We start from the raw sequence: 13,197 nt of genomic DNA, 5'->3' as shown, positions 1-13,197 counted from the left end.
CTATCCTCATGAGCTTGGACAAACACCAAGCACCTTCCAGAAGAAGTTTCTGGACCCAGGGCTCAAGACCAAGTTCTGCAAATTCCCTGTATTTGCTACTTCTTACCATCCCCTCTTTCTCCATAGTGATAAACAATTAAGTCTTTCAAAAGAAAAGGGTTTATGGCTCGTTTTCATGGACAAGCAGCAGCAGGTGGACAGCATCCTAAACCATAGCCAGTTCTGGAGGGGAGCAAAGCCCAAGAGAATCAGTGGAAGCAACTTAAAACATAAAAGGCCAGGCCAGGCATGGTGGCTCATGCCTGTAATCCTGACACTTTGGGAAGCCAAGGTGGACAGATCACTTGAGGTCAGAAGTTCGAAACCAGTCTGGCCAACATGGTGAGACCCCATCTCTACTAAAACTACAAAAATTACCTGGGCATGGTGGCGGGCGCCTGTAATCCCAGTTACTCGGGAGGCTGAGGCAGGAGAATTGCTTGAACCTGGGAGACGAAGGTTGCAGTGAGCCAAGATTGTGCCACCACACTCCAGCCTGGGCAAGAGAGCAAGACTCCCTCTCATTAATTCATTCATTCATTCATAATTAAATAAATAAATAAGGCCAGGCACGGTGGCTCACACCTGTAATCCCAACATTTTGCTAGGCGGAGGCGGGAGGATCACTTGGACCAGGAGTTGGAGACCTGCATGGGCAACATGGCAAGACCCCATCTTTACAAAAAAAACCAAAATGAGCCAGGCATGGTGGCACTCGCCTGTAGTCCCAACTACTCAGGAGGCTGAGGTGGGAAGTTCACTTCAGCCTGGGAGGCCAAGGCTGCTGTGACCCATGATCATGACACTGCACTCCAGCCTGAGCGACAGAGCAAGACCCTGTCTCAAAAAAAATTAAAGAAATAAACTTAGGCCAGGCACAGTGGCTCACACCTGTAATCCCAGCACACTGGGAGGCCAAGGCATGTGGATGGCTTGAGCCCAGGCAAAGGGTGCAGTGAGCCGAGATCACACCACTGCACTCCAGCCTGGGCAACAGAGCGAGACCCTGTCTCCATAAAATTAAATTAAAATTTAAAAATAATAAAACAAAAAATAAAAAAATGTTTTAAAAAGCAAACAAAATCCCTGGTCTGTGGGTACATGAAGAAGTCTGAGATGATGAGCTCAAGAGTTTTATTTTGAAGACTTTAGGATGAAATCCAATATCTTACTCTACATATTAAAGAAATGTCCATGTCATGTGTAAGAGGGAACACATAATAAAAGGAAAGTTAAACATAAGTGGGCTATACCAAGAGCATGAAGTGAGTACCTTTGAGAGTTCAGAGGAGAAACCAAAAACATCAAGGACTTAGGCAATGCAAGAGGTCAGCATTCTAAATAAATCAACCAATTTGGTTGAAGCAGAGAACACAAAAGACAGCTGCGAGAGACTATATAGCTGTCCCATGGTTCTAGTCCATTTTCACATGCTTTCTGGTCTCCTCTCCCCATCTGGACTATCAGTTCAGAGGCCAAGAACCACCACAATGTGTTAACCTATTAGCTAACTATCAGTCACATCTTAAGAATTCAGAAAACAATGGTAATAGTTTTAGTATATTTAATCTCAGAACAGCATAACATCGAGGTGCACTCTGAATTCGGATTTTTTTAAATACCTATATTAAAAACAGAAAAACTTTCTAAAGTTAAGAAATAAGGATACTGGCGAGAATGGTGGCTCATGCCTATAATCCCAGCACTCTGTGAGGCCAAGGTGGGAGGATTGCTTGAGGCCGGTTGAAGACCAGCCTAGGCAACAAATGGAGGCCCCATCTCTACAAAAAGTAAAAATAAAAAAATTAGGCAGGTGTGGTGACATGTGCCTGTAGTCCCAGCTACTCCAGGAAGCTAAGGCAGGAGGATCACTTGAGCCCAAGAGTTAGAGGATACAGTGAGCTATGATCACGTCACTCCACTCCAGCCTAGGCAGCAGAGTGAGACCCAGTCTCAAAAGAAAAAAAAGAAATCAGGATAATGAGGCCGGGCACGGTGGCTCATGCCTGTAATCCCAGTCCTTTGGGAGGCCAAGACGGGCAGATCACCTGAGGTCAGGAGTTCGAGACCAGCCTGACCAACATGAAGAAACCCCGTCTCTACTAAAAATAAAAAATTAGCCAGGCGTGGTGGCAAGCGCCTGTAATCCCAGCTACTCGGGAGGCTGAGGCAGCAGAATCGCTTGAACCTGGGAGGCAGAGGTTGCGGTGAGCTGAGATCGTGCCACTGCACTCCAGCCTGGGCAACAAGAGCGAAACTCCGTCTCAAAAAAAAAAAAAAAAATCAGGATACATGAATCAAAGCAAGAATTTCTAAGCACCCAGACACTCTCAACACTCTTGGGAATTGTTTAATGTATTTTTTGAAACTAGGAGGTCTCAGAATTGAACTTTTTTTAATTAAAAAAAAATTAACTGCTGACATCCTCTAAGGGAGGAGGCAAAAGAATGGAAAATCTGGTGAAGTGATAAGCAGTTTTTAAAGAGGTTTACAATCAGTTTTTAAACAGTAATCCCTCTGGGAAATGAAAATTCCTCTCCTAATCCCTTTGAGGGCAATATATTTGAATCAGGAACAAGAACATCTTGCTTCTAAGTATAAATATGAACCTTTTAGAGTATCTTCTGCATTAAATAGCAAGTAGAGGAGAGGACAATTTCTAATTTATAAAAAAAAAAATAAGCATCTTGGACTTATATCTTTTGCTAGACACATGCAAAGAGGCTTCAATAAAATGCAATTAAGGAACTTCAAGGTTTTTGTTGACAGTGATTACTTAACTGGAGCTTACTCCTGTGAAATGAAACTACCAGAAACCCTCAACATCAATTTGCTTGTCACTAAACCACAGGTTTACGCTTAGACTTGGAAATGCTAACAGGATGGAACCACAAGCCTTTAATAAAACGTGATGACCATGGAGAGCGCCCTTGAAGCTTAGCAACAGAGGACTCAACCCTAAAAGGGTTCCCTTTCTGGAATGTGAGGGCAGGTTTGACATGTACCACAGCACCAGTCCTAGAACGCTTGACTGCATTTTCCACAAAAGGTGGGAGTTGTAATAGTAGCATAGAGCAGACACCAGCCCACTGGAAGCAGATGGAACCCACCAACTCATTTTATCCAGACCTTCAAAAAGGTACACAGAACTCTCTCTCTCAGCCAAAGCAGGGCAGATCTGAATGAATAAATCCAGGAAAAGGTTCACATGGGATTACTAATTGGTAATTTCATTTGCATGCTAAAGCCCTCAATGTAAAACACAACCTGAAAAATGAAAAGCAATTTGAAAGCCGGTTCTCCATACTCAAGCTACACACACACACACACACACACACACACACACACACACACACACAGAGACCCAAAAGCTTTGTTTTACAAAACAAATAAGATTCAGTAACCTATTCCAGCACAGGGACTCTTCTGAAGGGAGATCTAGTTGGAAACATTCCCTGCTTATGTACATAATTCACTAGGGGTCAGGTAAGATTCCATTTTCTAACAGCTGAACTTTAAACAGAAAGTCACTAGTGGTGCAATATTCACTCATTAGCATAAATCTCTACCCCCTAGAATGAAAAGCATTGGCTGCCTCTGCCAGGATGACAACTTTACAGTGAGAAGCTGGAGCCGCGGACCATGAACTCCTGGAAAGTTCTATCAGGGCCTCAGAAGGGCTCACCACCTTCACCAGCCTAAACTTAGTGGTCACCCATCCCACGCCACCCTCTCCATAGACAGGGCATCTGTGATATGGGAATTTTTTAAAAATAAAAAGATGGGCCAAAGGGTCAAGAGCAGGCAATACCTTACAGGGCTGACATGATTGCTGTCTGGGACTGGGGGATGGGGAGGAGCATTCTGGATGTTTCTATTCTTGGCAAGGAAAGCACCTCCGGGTCCTGCACCATCAAAAAACACTCACACACCAATGTTCTCAGGGAATGAATGATAGGCCCGTGCTAAGCGGTCTCATCTTGAGTTGTGATGATGGGGAAAAAGGTGTGGAGGGCTGGAGGCGGGGTGGTGGTCAAGGGTAGATGTGTTTAACTAAGGGGGATGGGAGGAGAGTGAATGGATAAAGGGGGGGCCTGGGGACGGTGTGGACGGTTAAGAGGGAGGGGAGGAAGGTGTGGACGACTAAGGGAGGACAGGAGACGGAGGGTGTGGACGGCTAAGGAGGCTTAGGGAAAGGTGTGAACGACTGGGGGATTGGGGATGGCCAGCAGCACCCCCGTGCAACAGCAGCGAAGGCAGGCCGTGGGGGTGGCCGCTCCTAGACCCTCACAAGCCCCCTCTGTGGGCGTGTGCCCGGCTGCGCGTTCGCAGCGGCCAGGCCATCGGGCCGCAGGGCCAGCACTCACCCCACGACTCCCTGGTTGTAGTTCCTCCGTTTCCACGGGGTCCCGCTGTACACGACCCCGCCGCCGTCTGCTCGGCCGTCCCCCGCGGCCCGCCCTCCGCTGGGCTGCAGCAGGCTGTAGTTGAGTCCATACGTGCTGGCCTTGTTGTCGCGCTTCCTCTTGTTGCTGCTGCCCGAGGCCGAGTCGGCTGGATCGGCGGCGGGGACGGCGGCCGAAGGGTGCGGGGACGAGGACGCCGAGGGAGGCGAGGACGCCGAGGAGCCCGCCCGGCGGGCCCAGGCCCCGGGCTGGTGGTGGTTGTTGTTGTTGTTGGTCGTCTCTAGGGGCAGGAAGTCCCGCTGCTCCGCGGGCAGCGCGTGGCTGCCCAGCAGGCGCTCCCCGGAGCGATACATGCCGGCCGGGGCCGGGGCCGGGGCCGAGGCCGCGCCGCCGGGGCTGCCGGTGCTGCTGCCGCTCCCGCCGGTTGCCGTGCTGCTGCTGCTGCCGCCGCCGCCGCTCGCGCCGCCGCTGCTGTGACAGTGGTGGTTGAAGTAGAGGTTCCTCAGCCCCTGGGTCGTCTCCCAGATCTGCATCCACAGACTGTTGGACGGTCCGAGCTGCTCTGGCTGAAACCAGGCGATCCTCGGATCCATCAAACGGCGGCGGCCGCTGCCCCCGCCCCTCCCGGCCGCCCGCAGGGCCGCCGCCGCCGCCGCCGCCTCAGGCGCACGCCCGGCCTCGGCTGCTGCTGCTGCTGCCGCTGCTGCTGCTGCTGCTGCTCGGGGCCCGCCGCGGGCGGCGCGGTCGCGCAGGGAGCCCGGCCGGCGCCGGCGGCGTCGCTCCCGCCCTCGGGGGCTCCGCAGGCCCTCCCCCCCTCCCTCCGCCCCTCCGCCGAGCCCCTGTCACTGGGGTCCCCGTGCAAATGGCGGCGGCGGCGGCGGCGGCTCCACAGAACAGCGAGCGGCGGCGGCGGCAGCGGCGGCAGCGAGACGCGCCTGCTCCGTAGCGTCCTCGCTCCTCCGGCCCCGGGGCGGGGCCTCTACCGGCTCCGCCCCGCTCGCTCCGCCCCCCCCCACCGCCCCGCCCTCACGCGCTCGCCCCGCCCCCGCCGCGCCGCGCAGCAGCCCGGGAGGCCGCGCCGTGCGTCACAGAGGCCGCGGCGCTACGGGGCCGCAACCGCCTGGTCCAACCGTACTTGCGCCATTTGTGGAGTGGGCCCACGTACCTGGGCGTCCGGGAGCTTCTGACGCGCGCGCGGCTTCTCCGCCTCGGCTTCCCCGGTGCTGAGGGTGGACGAGGCCGCATGGAGGTTGCCGCCCGTCCCGCAGGGAGCGCGTTGTGGGAGGTGCTGCCCCACCCCTCGCTCCTCGCCCCTCCCATCCCTGTGGCCGCCGGATCCCGGGCCCTCGCAACCCTTCCTGACGTCTTGGCTTCTGCCTGCTTTCTAAAACACTTTCTTTTTAAAAAATAAAAAATAAAAAAAAACAGCCTATAACACTTTTTCTGGTGGGGTGGGGACACGCCCCCTGCCCGAGCGCGTGCCCCGGGGTCCTGACGCGGGCTGCGCGAGACCCTGCACGGCTACGTGTGCCCCGCCCTGCTGCGCCCTGGCCGGGGTGGGGGACCCCTCACCCCGGCCTGAGGCCACAGAAACCTGTACCCCATGCATAGCCCTGGGGGAGACCACTAAGACTGAGAGTGTGAGCCAAGGGCGGAAAGCCGCAGCCGCACACTCAACCCACTTTACAGGGACACGCAAACACGTGTAGATGCACAGAGAAGCAGACACACTCCTGCGCGGCGTAGCAAAGACGCTCTCCTGCCCTAAGGTGCACCAACAGCCTTAGAAAGCTCTTCTGAGTTACAGCATTAAATTTTAAGAAAACCCAAAACCTTTTAAGCCTAAAATGAAGATTTAGCATCAGCAAAGATTGTCCACTAGGTCGTTATTTGCATGTCTTTCAAATCTCAGTGGTTAAAAAGCCAAGGAAAGGGGAATGTTAAGTATTTTAAATCAAGAGACTAAAAGAAAGTAAGTGAACAGCTTCTATGTGGGCCCTTTAAGGTTGGTCCAACGTCCAGAACAAGTCCCTGATGCCTGATATTGGCCTTCCATTTTGGGAGCTCAATATCCTGGAAAGTTTTTATGACGAATAGTGGAAAACTATCAAAGAACTAAGTGTCGCTCTACCTTTTTCTTTCTTTCGAGACTAACTCTTGCTCTGTCATCTGGAGTTCAGTGACTCATTCACAGCTCACTGCAGGCTCGGCCTCTTGGGTTCAAGCGATCCTCTTGCCTCAGCCTCCGAATAGCTAGGACTACAGGCATGCGTCAACATGGCATAGAGACGAAGTTGCTCTGCGTTGCCCAGGCTGGTCTGGAACTCCTGGACTTAAGCGATCCTCCCACCTCAGACTCCAAAACTGCTGGGATTACAAGGGGGTGAGCCACCACGCCTGACCTTACCTTTTTTTTTTTTGGTAAGAGAATAAATAGCATGACCAGAAATACGGAAAACACACAAAGACCCTTCAGCTGCAAACAACAGCTTCCTTGGTAGTTTATGCAGCCTGTTTCTTGTATGGGCTGCTCTAAGGGACCATGCAGACAGGCCTTTCAGATGTATGTTCATGTCTTTGACCTTGCACTACGCCAGTGTAGGCTCCAGGCAGATATTCGAGGTGCCTTTGGAAAGCTCCAGGGCACTGTGGCCAGGGTTCACATTGGCCAAGTTATCATGTCCATCTGCAACAAGCTGCAGAATAAGGAGCATGTGATTGAAGCCCTGCTCAGGGCCAAGTTCAAGTTCCCTGGCTGCCAGAAGATCCACATTTCAAAGAAGTGGGGCTTCACCAAGTTCACTGCGGATGAATTTGAAGACATGGTGGCTGAAAAGCGGCTCATTGCAGATGACTGTGGGGTCAAGTACAACCCCATCATGGCCCTCTGGACAAGTGGCGTGCCCTGCCCTTGTAAGGGCTTCCACTGTGTTGCCCCCTCTTAATACTCACCAATAAATCCTACTTCTTGTCCACCAAAAACAAACAAAAAAAACCCTCCGGAATTTTGATTCATTCAATTTGATTGTTGCTGTTGCTTTACTAGAAATCAGTATTAAAAGTTTTCTCTGTCCAGGGGCGGTTGCTTAACACTTGTAATCCCAGCGTTTTGGGAAGTCAAGGCAGGCAGATCACCTGAGGTCGGGAGTTCGAGACCAGCCTGACCAACACGGAAAAACCCCATCTCTACTAAAAATACAAAATTAGCCGGGTGTGGTGGCGCATGCCTGTAATCCCAGCTACTCAGGAGGTTGAGGCAGGAGAATCGCATGAACCCAGGAGGTGGAGGTTGTGGTGAGCCGAGATCTCGCCATTGCACTCCAGCCTGGGTGACAGAGCGAGACTCCATCTCAAAAAAAAAAAAAAGTTTTCCCTGAATGAAATTTGCTATGTACTAATTATTACATAGCCAGGAAAATAAGTAGCCGTATTTTTTGTGTTATTTACACTGACAAACAAAAATAAAACATTGTATAGAAATAGATTTTGTTTGCTGACCTCATATTTGTTTTAAAAATTGAATCTCTGGCCGGGTGTGGTGGCTCACACCTGTAATCCCAACATTTTGGGAGGCCGATGCGGGCAGATCACGAGCTCAGGAGTTCCCGAGACCAGCCTGGCCAATGTGGTGAAACCCCATCTCTACTAAAAATACAAAAAATTAGCCGGGTGTGGTGGCACATGCCTGTAATCCCAGCTACTTGGAAGGCTGAGGCAGGAGAATCATTTGAACCTTGGAGGCAGAGGTCTTGGTGCACCCAGATCGTGCCGTTGCACTCCAGCCTAGGTGACACAGTGAGACTCTGTCTCAAAAAAAAAAAAAAAAATTATCTCTCTCTCTCTCTCTCTCTCAGCAGGGTGCAGTGGCTCATGCCTGTAATCCCAGCACTTTGGAAGACTGAGGTGAGAGGATTACTTGAAGCCAGGAGTTTGAGAACAGCCTAGGCAACATGGTGAGACCTCTGTCTCTACAAAAAATTTAAAAATGAGCTGGGCCTTTTGCTTTAATGTAGGATCAAGGTAATAAAAAAGAAAAAATATTCAACATGAAATTTGGAGGAGACAGATATCCAAACTATTATCAGATGCTAATTCATCAGTTACACCATAGTAATATCCTAAGTATGTTAAGTAAAAGGCTTTCTTCAGCAAAGTATCAGAGATACATTTGATTTACATACTTTTGTAAACTATATCTTCTCAGGATGCTGGGTACTTATTAAGATCCATGCTTTCAGGCCAAGCATGGTGGCTCACACCTGTAATCCCAGCAATTCGGGAGGCTGAGGCGGGCAGATCACTTGAGGTCAGGAGTTTGAGACCAGCCTGGCCAACATGGTGAAACTCCATTTCTACTTAAAAAAAGAAATTAGCCGGGCATGGTGGCCCACATCTCTAAGGCCAGTTACTCAGGAGGCTGAGGTGGGAGAATCACTTGAACCTGGGAGGCAGAGGTTACAGTGAGCGGAGATCGTGCCACTGCACTCCAGCCTGGGCGACAGAGCTAGACTCTGTCTCAATAAATAAATAAATAAATAAATAAATAAATAAATAAATAAATAAATAAAATTAGCTGTGCTTGGTGGCGAGTGCCTGTGGTCCCAACTACTCCGGAGGCTGAGGTGGGAGTATGGCTTGAGCACAGGAGGTCGAGGCTACAGTGAGCCATGTTTGTGACACTGCACTCCAGCCTGAGCGAGATCCTGTCTTAAAAATAAAAATAAAAATGACCAGGCGCAGTGGCTCATGCCTGTAATCCCAGTACTTTGGGAGGCTGAGGCAGGAAGATCACTTGAGCCCAGAAGTTCAAGACCAGCCTGGGCAACACAGCGAGATTTTTGTCTCAAAAGAGAAGAAAAGGAAATAAAACTAAAAAATTTAAATATATTTTCTTAAACCCAGCTTGAAAAAAAAAATTCAGGAGAGGCATGGTGGATTACACCTATAATCCCAGTGCTTTGGGAGGTTTAGGCCAGAAGGTGGCTTGAGGCTTGGAGTTTGAGACCAGTCTGGGCAATATAGCAAGACCCTGCCTGTAAAAATAATAATAATAATAGTAATAATAATAAAATGTTTAAATTCAATCTCAAGACATAAGATCAGGAAAACATTTTTCTTTTTAATTCAAATAAGAACAATGGAAAGCCCAAAAAACTAAACATTATTGGCTGGGCATGGTGGCTCACGCCTGTAATCCCAGCACTTTGAGAGGCTGAGGTAGGAGGATCACTTGAGGTCAGGAGTTTGAGACCAGCCTGACCAACATGGTGAAACCCCATCTCTACTAAAAATACAAAAAACGTAGCCAGGGGTAGTGGCGCACACAAATAGTCCCAGCTACTCTGGAGGCTGAGGTGGAAGGATCGATCACTTGAACCCGGGAGGCAGAGGTTGCAGTCAACTGAGATTGCACCACTATACTCCAGCCTGGGTGACACAGCGAGACTCCATCAAAAAAAAAAAAAAAAAAAAAAAAAAGATGTTATCAAGGTCCCACCAACAGAAATACCCACTGTGAAGATTGTTAAACATTCATCCAAAAATCTCTCCATGCATATGTACATGTTGAAATACAGGTATATATTCCAGTCTCTTAAAATATTTCTTTAGGACCAGGCACGGTGGCTCACACCTGTAATCCCAGCACTTTGAAAGGCAGAGGCAGATGGATCACTTGAGGTCAGGAGTTTGAAAGCAGCCTGGACAACATGGTGAAACCCCATCTCTACTAAAAACACAAAAATTAGCTGGGCCTCATAGGCGCACACCTGTAATCCCAGCTACTTGGGAGGCTGAGGCAGGAGAATCACTTGAACCCAGGAGGCAGAGGTTGCAGTGAGCTGACATTGCACCACTGTACTGTAGCCTGGGTGACAGAATGAAACCCTGTCTCAAAAAAATAAATAAAATAAAATATTTATTCAGACATTCTAGAACACATGAAATGCCATTGATATCTAAGTTTTTTCAAGGTACTCAAAATTAGTAATAGCATGTGCAAGAAATTAACATTTGTTATATTTGAGTGCTGATTTCCTCAGGCAAAGGTTAAGAACTACTAAAGTATTGGCAAAATGATAAAAAATAGTTAACATACATAAAAATACATTGTAGGCCGGGTGCAGTGGCTCAAGCCTATAATCCCAGCACTTCTGGAGGCCAAAGTGGGCAGATTGCTTCAGCTCAGGAGTTTGAGACCAGCTTGGGCAACATGACAAGACCCCACCTCTATAGAAAAAAATATATAAAAATAACTTTATGGTGCCGGGCACGGTGGCTCACGCCTGTAATCCCAGCATTTTGGGAGGCCCAGACGGGTGGATCACCTGAGGTTGGGAGTTGGAGACCAGCCTGACCAACATGGAGAAACCCCGTCTCTACTAAAAATACAAAATTAGCCAGGTGTGGTGGTGCATGCCTGTAATCCCAGCTACTCAGGGCTGAGGCAGGAGAATTGCTTGTACTTGGTAGGCGGAGGTTGCAGTGAGCCGAGATCGTGCCATTGCACTCCAGCCTGGGCAACAAGAGGGAAACTCTGTCTGAAAACAAACAAACAAACAAACAAAAAACCTTTATGACCAGGCGCAGTGGTTCATGCCTGTAATCCCAGCACTTTGGGAGGCCAAGGTGAGCAGATCACTTGAGGTCAGGAGTTCAAGACCAGCCTGGTGAACATGGTGAAACCCCATCTCCACCAAAAGTACAAAAAACTAGCCAGGCGTAGTGGCGTGTGTCTGTAATCCCAGCTACTTGGGAGGCTGAGGCAGGAGAATCACCTGAACCCAGGAGGGGGAAGTTGCAGTGAGCCAAGATCATGCCACTCCACTCCAGTCTGGGCAACAAAGGGAGACTCTTGTCTCAAAAAAATAAAATAAAAACTTTGTAGACTGTGATGTGTGGGCCTAAAGACAAGGCATTACTGTGCTCATTCACCTGGAAAGAATGCATGTTGGTTAGCTGTGTAACTTATCCTTGTTTCAAGGCCTTCAGCAAATCTTGGTTGAATGTCTGTCACCCATGCAGAATTGAGCTAATTGCTTTAGAGGAGATAAATAAGCAACCAGGGCCTTTGGCTGCCTTCCATGAATTTCCTGTCTGGTTGAGGAGGCAAAAAGAAGTAAATATTTAAACTCAAATTGCAATTCATTCAATTAATTCAATAAATATGGTCTTGAGCAACTATTAGATGCCAGATTCTGGGGATACAGCAACGAACAACTCTGATGAGGTCCCTGCCCTGGTGGACCTAGTTTGCCAGTGAGCAAGGGAAGCCTATAAAGTCAGACAGTGGTAAATGCGATGAAGAGAAAGAAGGCAGGCTAAAGGACAGTGACAGTATGCTATTTTTAGATAGGCTAATCAGGGAAGGCTGCTCTGAGGAAGCGATATTTGAGCCGAGCGGTAAGCAAAGGAGTGGGCTGTGACCATTTAAGGAATGGTCCATTAGACAGAGGGGATGGCAAACACCAAGGCCCTGGGTCAGGAACCTGCTCTGGGCGCAACAAGATGAGGCACTGTGATTGGGTGTCGGATGTGTGCCATGGTATAGAATTATAAAGCATGTCTTCTGGAAGGTACCTTAAAAATCATTCAGCTGGGGCCGAGTGCGGTGGCTCGCTCCTGTAATCCCAGCACTTTGGGAGGCCAAGGTGGGCAGATTGCTTGAGCCCAGGAGTTTGAAACCTTCCTGGGCAACATGTTGTTTCTCCTAAAAATACAAAAAATTAGCCAGGCATGGTGGCCTGTGCCTTCAGTCCCAGCTACTCAGGAGGTGAGGTGGGAGGATCGCTTGAGCCTGGGAGGCAGAGGTAGCAATGAGCTGAGATCACAACACTGCACTCCAGCCTGGGTGACAGAGTGAGACCCCATCTCAAAGTCAATCAATCAATCAATCAATCAGCTCCCTGGACATGGTGGCACAAACCTATCATCTCAGCTACAGGGGAGGCAAAGGTGGGAGGATCCCTGGAGCCTAGGAGTTCGAGATCAGCCTGGGCACCCCATCAATTTTAAGAAAAAAAAATTTTTAAAGAAAAAATTATGCAGCCCAAAGTAAAACAGTTGGGTATTTCGCATACACTAAAATGTACAGTTGACCCTTGAACAATTCAGGGTTGGGGTAATGACCTCAGTCGCACTATTGAAAATCGGTGTGTAACTTTTCTTTTTGAGGCACAGTCTCACTCTGCTGCCCATGCTGGAATGCAGTGGCATGATCGCGGCTCACTGCAGTCTCAACCTCCCGAGCTCAAGTAATCTTCCTGCCTCTGCCTCCTGAGCAGCTGGGACTACAGATGCATGCTGTCAAACCCACCTAACTTTTTCTATTTTTTGTAGAGAAGGGGTCTCAGTATATTGCCCTGGTTGGTCTTGAACGTCTGGGTTCAAGCAGTCCTCCCCACTTCAGCCTCCCAAAATGTTGGGATCACAGATGTGAGCCATCACACCTGGCCAGCATACAACTTTTGATTCCCCAAAATTTTAACTACTAGACAAGTGTGGCGGCTCATGCCTGTAATCCCAGCACTGTGGAAGGCCAAGGCCGGTGGATTGCTTGAGGCCAGGAGTTCAAGGCTTCAGTAAGCTATGATCACACCTCTGCATTTCAGCCTGGGCAACAGAGAGAGATCCTGTCTCTAAAAAAAAAAAAAAACCAGGCTGTGCACCGTGGCTCACACCTGTAATTCCAACAGTTTGGAGGCTGAGGTGGGAGGATTTCTTGAGCCCAGGAGTTTGAGACCAGCCTGGGCAA

At 49.2% G+C, this 13,197-nt stretch overlaps 1 protein-coding gene and 1 pseudogene across 5 annotated transcripts in view; one reads left to right on the top strand and one right to left on the bottom strand.

The window, feature by feature from the left end:
* The window catches only part of TENT4B (terminal nucleotidyltransferase 4B), an 85,164-nt gene extending 79,432 nt beyond the window's left edge, over nucleotides 1–5,732 (bottom strand). For 2 of the 5 annotated variants that reach the window (XM_031002882.3, XM_031002884.3), the window contains exons 1-2: nucleotides 5,611–5,732; nucleotides 4,407–4,913 (exon numbers count right to left, since the gene is read on the bottom strand). In XM_031002882.3, coding sequence (XP_030858742.2) covers nucleotides 4,407–4,913; nucleotides 5,611–5,690 — 587 coding nt within the window. In that variant the 5' untranslated portion in view covers nucleotides 5,691–5,732. Of the gene's footprint in view, nucleotides 1–4,406; nucleotides 5,340–5,610 lie in introns of those variants that run through there. The other 3 variants (XM_031002883.3, XM_055366007.2, XM_019012829.4) reach the window with 3 other exon arrangements.
* Nucleotides 5,733–6,909: 1,177 nt separating this feature from the next.
* On the top strand, nucleotides 6,910–6,999 carry LOC115931129 (uncharacterized; annotated as a pseudogene).
* Nucleotides 7,000–13,197: the final 6,198 nt, after the last annotated feature.

Source organism: Gorilla gorilla, chromosome 18, assembly GCF_029281585.2.
Source record: "Gorilla gorilla gorilla isolate KB3781 chromosome 18, NHGRI_mGorGor1-v2.1_pri, whole genome shotgun sequence".
NCBI lineage: Eukaryota > Metazoa > Chordata > Mammalia > Primates > Hominidae > Gorilla > Gorilla gorilla.
Note: the sequence above shows the minus strand (reverse complement) of the source record. Positions and strands in the feature narration are given on the sequence as shown.